Source organism: Lactuca saligna, chromosome 3 (assembly GCF_052625555.1).
Source record: "Lactuca saligna cultivar CGN05327 chromosome 3, ASM5262555v1, whole genome shotgun sequence".
Classification (NCBI taxonomy): Eukaryota; Viridiplantae; Streptophyta; class Magnoliopsida; order Asterales; family Asteraceae; genus Lactuca; species Lactuca saligna.
The window spans coordinates 12,437,422-12,454,975 of record NC_136419.1 but is presented as its reverse complement, the minus strand read 5'-3'; the positions used below and the strand labels follow the sequence as shown (position 1 = coordinate 12,454,975).

The window sequence follows — 17,554 nt, the reverse complement described above, 5'->3', positions numbered from 1 at the left end:
GATTAGGTGGTGACTCAGCACTCGGACAGCGCTTCGATACTCTCAAAACGATGTTCCTTCGATAAAACCTAGTACCGATACAACTAGGGTTTAGTTTAACGATAACCGCGATTCATTAATCAGTTTGACTATTATTAAGCATTAATAATGCTCAATATAACTCATAATAATAGCCCAAATAATTATTTTAAGGACCTAATAACATTCCTATAATTATTTGGAAGCTATATTAAAAATTGCGTAAGCGTAGCATACTTACAGCGAATTTTATCGAAAACCGGAACTTAATTGGAGCAGCGTTTCGAAACCGAAAAACTCCTTTTTCTCGGGACTCCGGGAGCCTCGGGGCTTCCTTAGGGTGCTAGGGGTTCACCTAGACCTTAGGGAGGGTTTGGAACCTTAGAGAGAGAAAGATTTTAGAGAGAGAGTGAGAAATGGTGTGAAAAATCCGGAGAAGTTCGCATGTATTTATAGGGCCGAAGGTTGCCTCTACGCGGGGCGTACCGAGGGTACGCTGGGCGTACCCCTCGGGTGTGGATGCCAGCCGAAGCCAGTCACCGAACGGATAAGGCGCGGGGCGTAGAGCGAAGCGACGCGGGGCGTAGGGCGCAGCGACGCGGGGCGTTTGCTTCGTACGCGTGGCGTAGGGCGAGGTTTCGCGTCCTTCATCCGGAGCGAGACCGTTGGCCGCAAGCGACGGCTCTGATCGCGCCACGTCACCCCCCCTCGCACAGATTTCGCATTTTCATGCTTCAACTTTAAAAATTCGTAACTTTCGCATACGAGCTCCGTTTTCGACGTTCTTTATATCCACGCGAAGGTGGGAACGTACTCTACAACTTTTGTTTAGACTTCGTTGGCTAATTTTGGCTCGATTTTAAATTTTATATTATTAACGGGCCGGGACATGATTGATCCGTTAAATCCTCATAACTTCTTCATCCGATATCCGTTTTTGCCCATTTTTTTTTCTCGTTACGCTACTCTCAACAAGATCTTCGGTTCTCGTTCAGGTCGTGTCGGCTAAAACCCGCTCGATCTAATATCCGAATTTCGGGTTGTATACTGCTAGTCCGAAACTTCGAAAAATCATAACTTCTTCATACGAAGTCAGATTTGGGCGTTCTTTTTATCGATGTTCTTAGTTTAACATATTCTACGACTTTCATTTAGATCGCTAAGGCTAAATCTCGCTCTATCGTAAATTCACTATTTACGCTTTCCGGTATCGTACCGGTTCTGTTGCGAAACTTCAACGGGTCATAACTTCTTCGTTATAACTCAGATTTCGGCGTTCTTTATATGCACGGAAACCTCGTGACATATACTACAACTTGGTTAAGATTATTTATTCTAAATAATCTTTTGTCGAAAAGTCGTTTTTGACTCCTATTGTCTCTAATTTGACTAGGCCGGATTTGCGGGCGTTACATACAAGATATTTTCTCTCCTCACTTATGTTGATGTTTGTATTAATTTGATTATTCATGTCCTTTAGGCTAACTTTGATTGAATCGATAGATTCAGATAAACAAAGTTTTTTTAACCATTGCGAAACACTCTTGCCTAAATTGTGTCATAGCATCAGTTTCCTATTAGTCATGGTGAGTCTTGTTCTCTTGGAGGGTTTTCTATATTAAATTAGGGTTTTTTTTACTAATTTCACTAACTTTTTTAGTAGTTTCTGCCACTAGTGACATCAACTATTAATCAACATTGAATCTTATCTTAGATTGTTACATAATCTTTACAGTTGATTATCACTTGAATTGTTTATGATCTTTAAAGGAATTTAGAACTTGAATCAAACTAGAAAGTCGATAACCAAAAGATAGAATGCACTAAAAGGTATTTTGTATCTGTGTATTATAGAACATTGATGCTGTTTTTTTATATAGATGCTTGTGGATGTTAATTCCTTCCTTTTGTAGGATGAACAAGGTGTTTGATGAGGATATTGAAGAGGATGATGAGATCTAGAACCAATATCCTTTTAAGGATGTAATTAACACCACAAGAAACTCGTAAGTGTCCTTTAGGTTATACAAATTGTTTACATGATTTTGTTTCTTTCTTTTCATGCATAAGATGATACAAACTATGTAGAAGAAAAAGTGGCTGCAAAAGTTTTCGACAGTGACATTAATGAAGATGTATGTATCATCTAGTTCACCTTGATTTGAATTTCATTGTGAAGACTAGTTAAACTATCTGTCCTAACAAATTAAATAATATAAAAGACCTAAAATGCCCCTAATTCTCATGTAGTAATAAGAAGCTCTTTATTTGTTGATTTCCCAAAGTACCTCTATCTAAACTAACGTGACTAAAGAGGGTACCTAATACATCTGCTTCATCTTGATTTGAATTTCACTGTGAAGACTGATTGGTTTTATTGACCAAATTACTTGGTTTGACTACAAGAATCGGTGCTAGAAGAGGATGTAGAAAATAAGCCAGATGAAAGGTTAGTTTTTTTTTTTTTTTTTTTTTTTTTTTTTTTTTTTTTTTGTAGTTGAAGTAAAGTGAAAAATAAAAATTAAATCTTGAATGTAAAGTCTATATAGGAAGAGTTCAAAGAAGAGATAGGCGTTTTCCAGGAAGCAATTGCCAAAGAAGAAAAAGTAGAAACTTGTTTCATAACCTGATTGTTGTAAAAAATAATGGGATGTCCTTTCAATCACAAGTTCGTACATTAGCCCCACCATGTGAGTGGTTACTTATTTAAATGTCTTTTGAATTGTCTTTATTTTTTTTTGTACAGGAAGTTACAAGTATTAATTCCAGAAAAAAGCTAACATGAGGTGATACAAACCAGCATGAAGTTTGGGGAATAAGTTCCACTATAATGAAGTTTCAAGATTTTTTTATATTTAATGTGTACTTTGTTCTACATTTTGATGTATTTGTAAGTAGACATTTGATTCAATGGAGCTTTTCTTATTTTCCATGGAATACAATATAATTAGTTTTTATATTTTATATTATATCAGAAAATATGCCTGTATAAGGAAACATTAATTCTAGAATTGTATGGATATTTATGATACAAAATGTTATAAAATAATTTCATGTACTGTAACACATAATAAGTGCCACTAAAAGTGGCATAAACTCTGAACCACATAAGTAATTACCGACACAAAATATGTCCCATAAAACACTTTTTGTCTATTGTGACAAATAAAAGAGTGACACTAAAGACCTAAAAAAATGCAGCGGCAAAACCGAAAAGTGACACTAAAGGGATTTAGTGAGAGCGCTTCTAGTGGCACTTTGTAATTATGTCGCTAATTCTCTGAAATACCTTTAGTGACACTTTTTTAGTTATTTAGTGACACTTTTTGTGTGCCACTAAATGACATTTTATTTATAGTGAGTGGGGGACCGAATCGAAGGAGATTGGTGGTGGATGGCTGAATATGGTCCAATCTCTAGGGATTTTTCATGGGTTTTGTGGGTTTTTATATTGGAATATAAATCATTAAATGACATGTTGATTACTAGGAAGGTGAATAGGAAGGGTTTACCGGTTAATCCCTTGGTTTTTTAAATAAGGATATTTTTAAATGAAAAAAATTGAATTTATGCTCCTAAAATGCAAAAAAAATAATAATATAAATAACCTTTTAAAATAAAATATAATAGTTGTTTGGGCTGCAATGATAATAACCGAAAATAGAATGATCAACATTATAGTAATCAAGAACAACTAACAAATATTTTCACGAAGCCTTTGAAGATGATCGATTTCGAAAAATTGTGAAGATGTTGAACTAAATGATGTGAACACAAATAAAAAAGGATTGAATTAAATACCATTCTTATCCATTATGTTTTCTTAGTTTTGTTTACTATATAAATAGACATGGTGTGTTGTAATAGTATGTATGAGAGAAAAATGTGTGTTGTAATAGTATGTATGAGAGAAAAATGAAGTGTTATGAAGTTAGTGAATTAAATATATAAGAGTAGTAGTTCTCTTTTGAAAAAAATAGTTCTAGAATATTTATTTCATAAATTCAAACAATTCTCGTCGGGATAGTGAAAGTTAATACACACTCATAATTACGAATTTAAGTTGGTTTGTCCACGCTACTTGCATTTACTTTACGTGTTAATATATAAATGTTTTAAATATTGGATACGTTTTTAGTTGAACCAATCTGGTGATTAGTCCAGTTTCCATAATTTATATGTATTTGTTATTTTCTTTATATATATATATATATATATATATATATATATATATATATATATATATATATATATATATAATTTGATATTCACAAGTTCAAACATTTAAATCACATAACAATAAGTGGTAGATCAATGTAAGTACATTAAAAAAACCCATAATGATAAGTTTTATATCGATTGAACTATTTAATTTGCTTTGGAAATATGTTTTATAAGGGGTTAAGTGAAATCCAACTATTAAAATCCAATAAACCGGTTTAAATTATCAAAATCCATCCTTGATCCGGTGTAGAAATTGGTATAAACCGATGATAGTTGAAACACTCATTTTCCCTGGTCCTGGTTTTTAAAAGATCGGTTATACAGATGATATACCTTATTTTTTGTCATGGCTGGCTTAGCCCAAGTGCAACATGTGCATTGGAACAGGGCCCAAATTTGTGAGGAGCCCAATTTTTTTTTAGTATATACCATTTGCATCGGCAGCCCAATAATTTGGGAGAAAACCATGGAACAAAACAAAAGCATGAATGTATGAAACAGAAGCCGGCAGCGTAATTTAGTCATCAGTTTTGTTTGTTCAAAAAAAAAAAGTGATCACCAAGGGTTGACAACTAAACAGCAACTCAACGATTCAGCAAGGGTAAACGTCTAGACGAACAGGTAATATACTAAGATTTATGAGAAATTGATTTATGAGAAATTGAGAATTGAGAAATTAAGGATTATTAGCCAATCAGGTAGGATTATCAAGTTTATAGTTGTCAATTGCATACTTGAATGATTCATATTTTCATAGATTATCTATTTAATTGAATATTGAATGAATTTAATATTTTATTATCAGTTTATCTACTATGGAAATCAGTATAATAGAATAGTGATTGAATATATTAGTTTATACTTTATAAGATTCATAGAAATAAGTTTGGTAGTTTAAATTATAAGTTTATGTTTATTGTAAAATTGTTTATCAAATTATGTTTATTGTAATTTCTTGAATGTTGAAAGTTGAAAATAATGAACTTGTAGTGATGAAGTCTAAACAACCATCCGGTTATCAAAAACGTAAAAAGAGAAAACTAGATGAAGAAAAGAGAAAGGTTGACGTCGGTGCTCTAGATAAGTTTATCCATAGACAACATGTTGAAGAGCACATTGAAGAACATGTTGAAGAGCACATTGAAGAGCATGTTGAGGAGCACATTGAAGATCAAGAGCATGTAGAAGTAGAAGAGACAGAAAAGCATGAGCCTGTTAAAGAGATTGTTGATATATATGATCCAAGAAGGTGGGAAAAACTTAATTATGATGAGATTAAAATTTTGGTTGAAAAAGGTCCTAAAAGAGATAATAGTATTATGTATGGTCCCTATGATAAATTTGGTAGACGATTTTCTACAGCTTTATATACAAGAACTTTATCAAATTTGGAGACGTGTGATAGAGAATGGTTAGTATATTCGAAAGAGCTAGATAGGGTATTTTGTTTTTGTTGTAAAGTGTTTAGAAAAGGGATTTCGAAAGGTAAATTGGATGGTGAAGGTTATGCAGATTGGCACCATGTTACCACTAGAGTTAAAGAACACGAAATTTCATTGGATCATCTTACAAATAGGAAACTTCATGTGCATTATCTTGGCCACCTAATCCAAAACGAACTAATATCTTTGCTAGCTGAAGAAATTAAAAAAGAACTTATCAAGAAGATAAAGGAAGCAAAGTACTACTCAATCATACTTGATTGTACTCCCGATTCAAGTCACCAAGAACAGATGACTATAATAGTAAGGTATTTAAAGTTATCATATAATTATGTTACTATCGATGAATCCTTTTTAGGTTTTTTGAATGTTGATGATACCTCCGGAAAAGGATTATTTGATATTACACTTGAGGAGTTAAAGTCTCTTGGTCTTCAAATTGATGATATGCGTGGTCAAGGCTATGATAATGGAGCAAACATGAAAGGAAAACACCAAGGAGTGCAAAAGAGATTTTTAGATATAAATCCTAGAGCATTTTACACTCCTTGTGGTTGCCATTCTCTTAATCTAACATTATGTGATATGGCTAACAAGTATGTTAAAGGAAAGAACTTTTTTGGATTCATCCAACGTATTTAAACTATCTTTGCAAATTCTACTAAGAGGTGGGAAATTTTGAAAGATAATGTTAAAGCTTAGAGTCTTAAGTCATGATGTCAAACTCGTTGGGAAAGTCGAGTTAAGAGTGTAAAAGCGATTAAACTGCAACTTGTGGATGTACGGGAAGCTTTACTTCAAGTTGGAGAAAAAGATAATGATGCTGCAATTGCAAGTGAAACAACTTCACTAGCAGAAAAAGAACTTAGTGACTTTGAATTTTTGGTATCAAATGTTGTTTGGTATGAAGTACTAAACCGTGTGAATATTGTGAGTAAGAAGTTACAATCAAAGGATATGCATCTTGATAATGCCATTACAAAAATAAACAAATTGATTGGGTACTTCAAGGATTATAGAGAGACTGGTTTTTCAAAAGCGATTGTTGAAGCTAAGGAGATTGCTATTGAAATGGGTATTGATCCAATATTTCCACAAAAGCGTTTGATTAAAAGGAAAAAAAAGGTTTGATGAGAGTTCAAGTAGCGAAGAAGTTTCATTTACACCTGAAGAGAATTTCAGAGTCAATTATTTCTTATACATTGTTGATCAAGCTATTTCTTCTCTTGAGACAAGATTTGAACAATTCAAAGAGTATGATAAAGTATTTGGTTTTTTATTTCCACATAATTTGAGGAGAATTGAAGATAAAGATCTTAAGTTATATTGTTATCGTCTCGAAAAAGCACTCAAGTTTGAAGAAAGATCAGATATTGATGCCGAGGAGCTTTATACGGAGTTGAAATTATTTGAGACATTGGAAACCAATGAATTTAGCAACCCTATAGATGTTTTGAAGTTTTTGAAAGAACTTGATTATTTCCCAAATGCAAGCATTGCATATAGAATATTGTTGACTATTCCAGTAACGGTCGCATTTGCAGAAATGAGTTTTTCCAAATTGAAATTTGTGAAATCTTACTTACGCTCCACAATGACCCAATAAAGACTTAGCGGTTTGGCGATGATATCTATCGAGAACGAAATCTTAGAGAGTATAGACTACGAAGAGTTGATCAACCAATTTGCAATCAAGAATGCTAGGAGAGCTTAAAGGATCGTCAGTTAGCTGTTAGGATATGTTATTAGTCATTAGAATACTATGATTTTGCTATATTTATTGCTATAAGGTTTATCGTCATTTTAATAAAAAAATTAGTTTATATAATTTAATTCCTTAAATTGTTACACGTTAAGGTTTAAGGGCATTTTTTATCCGTTTCGTCCTGAGCATTTGAATCCTCGCCCTATTTTTTGTTAAATGTATTGAAGGATACCTAATTCTTTGAGATAGTTGTTATTAAAAATCGGATCAAATCAAATAACAGAATGCTTTACATTGTCAACCGTCTTAAACAGGAGACCAAATTGTGTCATGATATATAAAGGAATGTATGATGGAATTGATGGAGCAAATTAAATCACAGGTTTGTAAACATTTGATTCACATAAATACATCATTTGATGGGATTTGGATAATCAACCTCACATTCACATTCATTTAGTATTGCAAAGCAGGACAACCGTCGACAAAGATACCAGGAGCTGTAGGGCAAGAAGCTAGAGGGCAACCATCAAGATCATTCCCCCACCAATCCAAACCAATGTTCTCCAACCCTAAACAAAGATACAACAACACTCCCATAAACGCCAACCCTGCATCCAACGCTCCTGACAGCACATAATTATGTCGTTGCCACAAATCCGGCCTATATCTGAACATCACAAATCCCGATAAAAACCCTACAAATATCCAAGCTGTGTAGTTCACCGCCGTAGCCGGTGGCATACTCCCCGTCGCACCGATCAACACCGGCATGTTTATCAGTGTGATCCAATGTTGCGTCGGAAAAGCCCTGTGGGCTAACCACACCAGCACCGGAGCTATTGCTCCCATCAGAAAAGCCCAGTTGATCATGGTGTAGGTTCCTTGGTCTCCAAAGATCTTCCGTGGACCAATCAAACCCCATATCACTGACGCATCGTAGAACACGTGGTCACTTGGGCAAGTCCACACGTCAGATGCCGGTGTGCAGATGTCCGGAATCGTCTCCATTAACCACCATGCAGTGCATAAGTACACTAAAGCCGCTATTAGGGTTCCCACAATCTGTGCCATGAACATAGATCTTGGTGGGATCTTCATGTAATGTCCCAGCTTGAAATCTTGCAGGAAAGTCACTGCTTGCGTCATGCTGATGTAACCGTATACCTTGAAGCACATATTAGCGACTGGATATCCCGGATAAATGTACCCGATTATATATTCCGTGATGATGTTCAATCCTGGAGCCTGAATTGAAACCCGTGAGGTTAGAGGCTGAAAAAAAACAAGAAATTCAAAAGGCCGGAGAAGATGAAGTTTACCTGGTTAGTAATGGCTGTGAGAATACCGATTGGGAGAGTGAAGAAAATGGCGATCGCACAAGCTAAAATGACACCCCACCATGGCAACTGGAGCTGATCGTTGTAATACTCACAAGCGAATACAGTGAGACTAATGTTCACAACGAGTATACACCAGAACCACCATTCAGGCACCTGTTTGTATTTGCTCATGAGTTTTGTGTGTATATCCATTTTCCTATCTTTGAAACTCGATCTGCTTTGCTCCCATATCTCACTATACATGCATGATTAACAATACAATCTAGAAATTAGAATCCATTTCAAGATCATTATAGAAGTAAAATGATATGAGATCGGTTTATAACATTATTACGTACCTTCCATGGAAGAGAAAGACATGAACCACCATGGATGAGAGAGCAGCGAATCCGACGCCATAAGTCATGGCGAAGAAAGTGCTGAGATAGAGAGGACCTTCTTTCTGATAAGCGTCGTTATCGAAGTGAAAATTTTCGTCGATGATGGCTGTAATGTTGTACTCTTGGCCATCGGCGGTGAATAGGCCATCGGAGAAGAAGGGGAAGTTCTTGGCGTTGTAGATGTTGAACCAGTAAGCGAGGGGAGTGACGATATACATGACCATGAAGAAACCGGCGGCGACATTGGCGGTGGCGAACCATGGGCTTGCTAATGGGCTTCCGAGGTAGGCAGAGATACTGGACCAATCGAGCCCAATAGCACCTATACCCAGCCCATGGAGTCCGGATCCTATTTGTTGGGCCATGATTGATGAAGGGAAGATCCAACAGACCCATGAGAGAGACGTTAACATTTGGAAAATATAACCAGGGAATATGTAGTATGCGAAGCTACAAATGAAGGCAATCAGGAAGAATTGGGTACGTGTTAATCCCCCTTTGGGTCGTTTTTCTTTCTCATGCAAAGCCCTGTTATAATAAAATACAAAATGATATAATAATTAATATAAACGAGGACAATATATATAAAACCAGTTATATTTCGTTCAATTTTATGGTTTGCAGATCATTTTGAACATTTTTATACAATAAAAACACTAAACCTTGACAATTTTCTATATTAGGACAATTTTAACATTGTATAACAGGTCAAAGTGGTTTCTATATCAAAATTGAATAGTTCTATAGACAATTTTAATTCACAATTGTTAAATAGTTAAAAATAACCAAAATCTATTTTCTTCTATGGTTGAATTCTTTTTTGAATTTTATGTGGTAGAAAAATAGTTAAGGAAAGGGAAATTTGACCAATGATGAAGATATTACTCACTGGTTGCATGCAATTATACATATTTGTCATTTTCATGACGTTTGGATGGTCCCTTATACTTTTGAGTTTTGTCCACTTCGAAATTTTTTCTAGAGTTTGAACATTATTCTTTTATTATTTCAGATAAGTTTTAATATAATAATAATAATCATAATAATAATAATAATAATCACGTTTTACATTTTTATTTCCATGCACCTGAAGACAAGCACCTTTAATTTTGTTGCTTGAATTTGGTAAACTACTACATATGCAAATCAAGTTTTGAATTTCAGGTATAATTGTTATATTAGTTTATTGAACGGATATTGACATTTTATAATTAAATATGTTTTAGTGGGTGCACTTCAAAATCTTGAAATCATGTTTATTGATCGATTAGAAAACTTAAATTTTATTTGAATCGTATAAAACGTTTTACATAGAACCAATACAATAAGTATGTTATTAGTAACTCTCATTTTTCTCTCTCTAATAATTCATATTTTTTTATTATCTCTATTCCTTGAAAAACTAAAAAAGTTAGTGCAAATAAGTGTATATGAATGTGTCGATCATAAATTTTCTCAGAGCCCAATTTTTTTAATTTATCATTAAATTTATGAAAGCGATAGAAAAATGAGTAAATAAATAAAGAAATAACACTAGAGTTATTATTATATTCATCCATTTTCATGCTTAAAACTAAGGTAAAAAAAAGGTGTTGTAATTAATTAGTTGTAAGTCAATACTTTTTTCTTTTTCTTTTATTTTATTTTTTGATAAATCATAATATACTCTCTGGCTAGGCCCCATCATGGTGGAGACAAAATCATGAAACACTAGTATATTTATTTGCATTCCAGTTTTGTACCATAACATACTTTTAGATATTATGTACTCAACTACTCAAGGTACCCAATCCTTACATTGAGTAGGCAATGATATTTAATTTGTTTTAAAGCCATTCGTAAACAAATAAAACATGTTATATACAACAATTTTATAAAATTATACAATACAATATTTTAAAAATCAAAATCGTTATATACTATTAAAAAATATTATATACAAATTAGACTCGTATATTTTTACCATTTAAAGAACATCATATAAAACTAATGATGAATTACAAAAGTGACCTGTGCGTTATACTCAAATGGTTAATTTTACTTAAATGATACAAATTATAATTTTTCACCTTAAATGATTAAAATATATTAGATGCATTAGTAAAATGGCAATTACATCTTTAATTTATAATGCATGCATTAGTAAATGACGAATAATCTATTTTTGGGATTAAGAAGGGTTGCCTTCACTTCCAATGAGTCCTCTTGCTATATATCAATGAATAAAAATCAAATTTCAATAATAAAGCATAACATAAACTAATAATTGGTCCTTGAAATATGATGTTAAACTGATGGGTATCGTATTAACTATTAACGTGAGTGAGGAAGCAACTACAAAATGGAAATAAAATATCACTTGGTTCATGTCAACTCATGGAGTTATGGGTGTCACGTCTTTTTGTACACTTCAAGCAAATAATAAAAAATCAAATTTGCAACATTACGTCAACTCTTTTAACTTACGCAATTAAAAATTAATCCCTCTCTCTCTCTCTCTCTCTCTCTCTCTCTCTCTCTCTCTCTTTCTCTCTCTCTCTCTCTCTCTCTCTCTCTCTCTCTCTCTCTCTCTCTCACACACACACACACAGAAAGAGAGATACACACGTCAAAGTATGAGACTTTTATGCATGTATACTTTGCTTGTAGATTCATCTTTAAACAAATAAAAAAATGTCATATATTAATTAAAACATGTTTATCCAGAAAGGAGAAATATACTATAAGAAAGTGAAGGAGTATTTTCAATATTATATACCGATATTAAGGTGTAAAAGATATCCGAAACCCAAAATTATAATGAAAAACCGTCTTACAATACCGATTTTTTCAATTTAACAAGATCAGTTTCTTAGGGTTTATCTTTTTGGTTCGGTTTCAATTTTTCTATTGATCATATATATGACGCCGTTGTAGTGTTAAATTTTTTGTGTTTGTTATAGTTTTGTTAAGAATCATAAATTTTTATAAAGTTATTTATATAAAAGTAAATAGTATAATAATAAAATATCATTTAATCATGAAAATGCAAATCAATTCGGATTATATTTTGGGAAATTTTACCCTTAGAGTGAATTAGTATGTATCCCATAATTTGATAACTTATACGAATGAGAGGTAAGTATAATAACATTTTTCGTTTAAATGAAGTAAATGATCATATCATCTCTTTCACGTTTCAATTGTAGTAAACAAAATGAACCCATTCCACATGACCAACACGAGTATTAATAATTGTCATCTTCTTTTTATACACACAATAATTTAATTTTCAGTACGTATATATATACTTTTTTAGCTTCCCACATCCAATTTTTATTATTTCTTAATTAGTTTATCTAATGAATATGGTTAATTAAAGATGTGGTTAATTACCTGAACAACGAAACTTGGACGAGATTAGATGGCCACCACATCTCAGCTGGCTCCACCAGATACCTTCTGAATATTCCAGCCCATCCAAACCCCAGCACCTAACCACAACCACAACCACCACTCGTCATCATCAGATTCAATCAAACACCATGGATAACTATGAACCAAAGTTGATTACTTATCTGTTTATGTTATCAAGTTGCGATGGAGCACAATTATATATGGAGGGAATTATGATGATGATGATACCTGAGTGGTAAGAACAACGATCAATGATACAAAGAAAGTCATCTGCTGTTTGTAGAAGATCTTCACACCTGTAACCACGTGAATCGCATACACAGTCCCTGCTCCCGAGTTTGCAAATATGGTGATCAACACATGTTCCTTCACATTGAATGGGCCAGGGTTCATGGTGAACTCCCAACGTGACCCTTTGAAGAACACACGATCAGTGATTCTTGCCGCCATGAGTTGACCGAGTGGAACGACGGCGATCTGAGCGGAGATGGCGGTGATGCTAAGAGGCTCGGTTCGGTACCAGAAGAACTGGTTGAGGAAAGATAAAAGAGCGCAGGAAAGCGTCCCGAGGACCCACATTCGGAAGGTGAGAACCGGAAGGGATGCATCGTCGGTGGTAGGTACGGTCAACGCCACCTGCTTGATCGGAGAATTCTCCTCCTCCTCCATCTTCTTCAGTCCTGCCATGTCCGACGGTGACGAGGATGAGGGAAGAGAGGCATCTCCGTCGTTGTAGACAGGTTGTATGAGCGGAGCTCGGATCTCATCGGAAGAATTTTCTTCCATGTGTGAAGTTGAAAGTTTGGTTGTGTTTGGTTTGGTGGCTTCTAATTTCGATGCAGGAGATATTTTAAACAGCAAAATATATAATTAAGAATGATTTTCGTAAAAAGAGAAAAGTATGTATGAGATTGAGGATTCAGGATTGAAGAAGAGCCACCTAACAACACAACATGATTTCATTTTCAACTCCAATAACCGCGGTTGCTTACCACGTGACCCACAGGCCACATCAACCAATTGAATATTCCCGGTTATGCAAAAAGGGTATGAGATGGACGGATGCAAAATTCTATATTAAAAAAAATAAGAGCAACAATATATAGGAGAATTACACTAATCTTTAATTTCCAACTTCAACTTTTTTTTTTCTCTGTGTGCTTTATCTGGTTGTACGTACGTATGAATTTTGGGTCTCATTGGAGAAGGTGGATTTCCAGGAGCCTTACATCTGGAAGGGCATTAGTGTTAGTCAATGGGTCCTATACCAAAGAATTCCCATAAAGAATTACCCTTAAAGTGAGGTGCTAGACAAGGAGACATTATATTACATTTCTTGTTTATCATCTGCATTTGGTAATGAAAGCTGTTTGTGAAAAGAAACTTTCCATGGTTTACCTCTTCCTAATAATGGTCCGATTCGATCCAATTTTATATATGCTGATGACATCATGATTCTAAGAGAATGGTCACCGGTTAACTTCCTAAATATCAAGAGAATGATTCGATGCTTTTACCTATCCTTTAGGTTAAATGTCATTTATAATAAAAGCAAAGTTTTTGGTATCGAGACAAAAGATGTTCAAATCACGAACTTGGAAAATCATCTCCATTGTGATTTATGAGGCTTCAAAATTCTTGTTTACTTGTCTTGGTCTAGGTCTATCAATCGGGGAAAACATGAAACCTGACAAGAGCCGACCTGTAACGTCCAAAATTTCAGTTATAATATAACGATTTGGAAAACATTTATTAGAAACATCATTAAGTCATATCATTTGTAAACCATAATCTCGTGTCTGAAAATTATATCATAAAAGTAGTAACATTGTCAGAGTGCAATCCAAAGAAATATTGTAATGCTGAAATCCAATGTGTGTATATGATGTGCAGCTACCGCGCCGACTCTTTCCCCTTCGCTGAAGAGGTAGCTGAAACAAAACTGAAAACTGTAAGTACAAAGCTTAATGAGTTCCCTCATCGTACCACATACCATACAATCACATAACATACATACTACCGAGCAATTATGGGGTGCCCGACCTACCCGGTACGACCATTCTGGGGTGCCGACCTACCCGTGTCAAGCCATTCTAGGGTGCTGACCTACCCTTCAGTCCTAACAACCAAACCTCAGGGACTATTCCACCCCTACTGATACTATCACATATATATCATAACATAAACATATTGTGTACACATATCTGGGGGGTCCGACCTACCCTTCGGTCCTAACAACCGAACTTGGGGACTACCCCCTACTACCACTATCACATATAACATATCATGCCAGCATATAACATATCAGGTAGTAGCAAACCTAGATGAATATCACAAAAGACAAACATCTAATATACAACTCCTATTGGTGGGCCGATTTTGTGGCCGTAGATCCACTGCTATTGGAAGGTAACTCACCTTGTATGAATGAATGTTGTCAATCCGAGTGAGAAGTCTCTGTCTGCTGCTCCAACGATTCTTCGGCTATAATTCCCATCAAGACACTTAGTCAGAAGCTGATAACTATTCTTAGGGTAAAATGACTATTTTACCCCTAGCCACAGTCAATATCCTGGTCAATGTCAACTTCCAATTGACCTGACTCACCGAGTTGGGCCGCCAACTCACGGAGTCTCTATTCTTTCATCTCACCCCCTCCCGACTCTACTCGTCGAGTTTAGCAAAGACTCGACGAGTTCTCCTTCTATAATATCATCGAATGAACCTTCATCCGACTCGCCGAGTTGTATGAACAACTCGTCGAGTTCACCTTCATCCTATGAACATGCCCAGTCTACGAATCACCGAGTTGTATGAACAACTCATCGAGTCCATCTTCAAAGGGTTGAGAGATTGTCTTGGACTCGCCGAGTCATTTCATACACTCGTCGAGTCCTATGATTCCCAGGTCCATGGCTAAGTCTGATATGTTGAGTCACACCCCTGAACCCCTCTAAGACCCTCTTAACACTCAGCTAGGTTCTTTTGAACCTCAACAGACTGGGGACTCAAGCCCTGGACTCGCCGAGTTCCAAGAACAACTCGACGAGTCGTAGCTGTCCAAGTCTTATATCTCGATTTCTGATGTACAACACTTATCCAAAAGACAGATTTGGGCTTCTAAGATCGATCTAGAACATAAAGTTATGAGCTTTACGTGCATGCGTGGGAGTATAAGCTTAATAGACCCAAAAATGAGGTCTAAAGGTGGATGTGGATCTCAAAGGCTACAAAGTTGGCCACTTTAGGCCATGTAGTCCCCTAAGGACCCTGGATCCGGAGTCTTAACCCCGAACCATGCTTACACTCATGATTGGTCACCAAAAATGGTTCCTAAAATCCCTAATTCACCCAAAAAGGGATTTAGAACATGAATGAACAAGGTATAATCTTTATACCTCTAAGGAACTGTAGAAGCTACACAAACTCGAAATCTCCTAGTTTCCTCTTGGCTTCTCAAGCTTTTCCTTCTTCCTTGTGATGACAAACTACCAAAATCACCAAAAGGCCTTAGATCTCACAAAACGATTAGGGTTTAAGTATGAGGTGTTCTGGGAGCATAAGGGATGATGGAGGATGTATTAAGACGTTTAAATAGGGTGTAATCCCTCAAATTTAGGGTTTTGTCCAAACAACGCCTACTCATCGAGTCGGTTTGCCGACTTGTTGAGTAGGCCACTAAACTCCCGTGTCCAAAGTCGATTCTACTCGATGAGTTGGACCTTCAACTCACTGAGTCCCAGGCCAAAATGTTATAATTACTTGAATGAAAATACGTACCAGGAACCGGGTTAAATCTCCCCCACTTATTTTAGACTTCGTCCTCGAAGTCTGCTGCTTGATCCTAAAAAAGCTCTGGGTAATGCTCCATCATCTCGTCCTACGACTCCCACGTCCATTCCGAGCCCTTTCGGTGCTGCCATTGCACCTTCACCAACTCAACCCTCTTGTTCCTCAGATCCTTCGACTTCCGGTCGAGGATCGCCACATGCCGCTTAATATAGTTCAGGCTACCATCCACTTGAATATTCTCCAAAGGTACCACTGCCGAGTCATCCACCAAGCACTTCCACAGCTGGGAGACATGGAAAGTGCTATGGATCTGATTGAGTTCCACTGGAAGATCCAACCTATACGCCACCTTACCCACCCCGGCTATAACCCAGAATGGTCCAATATACCTGGGGCCCAACTTGCACCGCTTCTTGAATCGGATGACGCCCTTCCATGGCGACACCTTCAGGAGGACCATATCCCCGACCTGGAACTCCAGGTCCGAGCGGCGCTTGTTGGCATAACTTTTCTGCCGACTCTGAGCAGTCTGAGCCTGCTCCTGGCCTGCTGGATCCTTTATGTTGTCTTGAGCACCACTTCGGTGCTCCCTATGACCCTCTGGCCCACCTCACCCCAACATATCAGAGTCCTGCACTTCCTCCCGTATAACATCTCAAAGGGAGGACGATCGATACTCACGTGGTAGTTGTTGTTGTAGGAGAACTTAGCTAATGGGATATAGGTATCCCAACTATCACCGAAGTCTAGCATACATGCCCACAGCATATCCTCCAGAGTAAGGATGGTCCGCTCGCTCTATCCATCCATCTGCGGGTGAAAAGCGGTGCTAAAGTGTCGACGAGTACCCAATTCGTCGTGGAATTTCTTTCAAAATCTAGAAGTAAACTGCACATCTCTGTTGGAAATCATGGAGACTGGCACTCCATGCCGAGCCACCACCTCTAGAATGTAGATGTCGGCCAGCTTCTCGGCCGATATACTCTCCTGAATCAGTATGAAATGGGCACTATTAGTCAATCGATCCACAATGACCCATATGGAATCCACTCCCGCGCGGTCTTGGGAGGTTTGGTGATGAAATCCATGGTAATATCTTCCCATTTCCACATGGGAATATCTAACGGTTGCATCTTGTTGTGTGGCCTCTGGTGCTCGACCTTAACCTTCCTGCAGGTTAAGCACTGGTCCACATACCATGCTACATCCCGCTTCATGCAGGGCCACCAATTGTCAAGGCGAAGATCCCTATAC

General features: G+C 36.4%; 2 protein-coding genes across 2 annotated transcripts; one reads left to right on the top strand and one right to left on the bottom strand.

Moving 5' to 3' along the window:
* Positions 1–5,234: 5,234 nt before the first annotated feature.
* Positions 5,235–7,290, top strand: LOC145035193 (uncharacterized). Its single transcript, XM_078983782.1, has 4 exons — positions 5,235–5,946; positions 6,043–6,280; positions 6,422–6,809; positions 6,916–7,290. Exons 1-4 carry the CDS (start codon positions 5,235–5,237, stop codon positions 7,288–7,290), a joined length of 1,713 nt encoding a protein of 570 aa, XP_078839908.1.
* A 387-nt stretch (positions 7,291–7,677) lies between these two features.
* Positions 7,678–13,536, bottom strand: OPT7 (oligopeptide transporter 7). Its single transcript, XM_078982910.1, has 5 exons — positions 12,737–13,536; positions 12,488–12,585; positions 9,071–9,640; positions 8,712–8,967; positions 7,678–8,637 (listed from the first exon to the last, which is right to left on the bottom strand). The coding sequence occupies exons 1-5, from the start codon at positions 13,292–13,294 to the stop codon at positions 7,846–7,848; spliced, it is 2,274 nt and encodes a 757-aa protein (XP_078839036.1). The 5' UTR covers positions 13,295–13,536; the 3' UTR covers positions 7,678–7,845.
* Positions 13,537–17,554: the final 4,018 nt, after the last annotated feature.

Excerpts from the sequence above, each read along its gene's own strand:
- LOC145035193 (XM_078983782.1), top strand. The coding sequence starts at position 5,235 with ATGAAGTCTAAACAACCATCCGGTTATCAAAAACGTAAAAAGAGAAAA. Across the intron at positions 5,947-6,042 it reads CTACTCAATCATACTTGATT|GTTTTTTGAATGTTGATGAT; the intron begins GTACTCCCGATT and ends AATCCTTTTTAG. Across the intron at positions 6,810-6,915 it reads TGATTAAAAGGAAAAAAAAG|ACAAGATTTGAACAATTCAA; the intron begins GTTTGATGAGAG and ends TCTTCTCTTGAG.
- OPT7 (XM_078982910.1), bottom strand. The coding sequence starts at position 13,294 with ATGGAAGAAAATTCTTCCGATGAGATCCGAGCTCCGCTCATACAACCT. Across the intron at positions 8,968-9,070 it reads GTCTTTCTCTTCCATGGAAG|TGAGATATGGGAGCAAAGCA; the intron begins GTACGTAATAAT and ends ATGCATGTATAG. Across the intron at positions 8,638-8,711 it reads TCACAGCCATTACTAACCAG|GCTCCAGGATTGAACATCAT; the intron begins GTAAACTTCATC and ends GTTTCAATTCAG.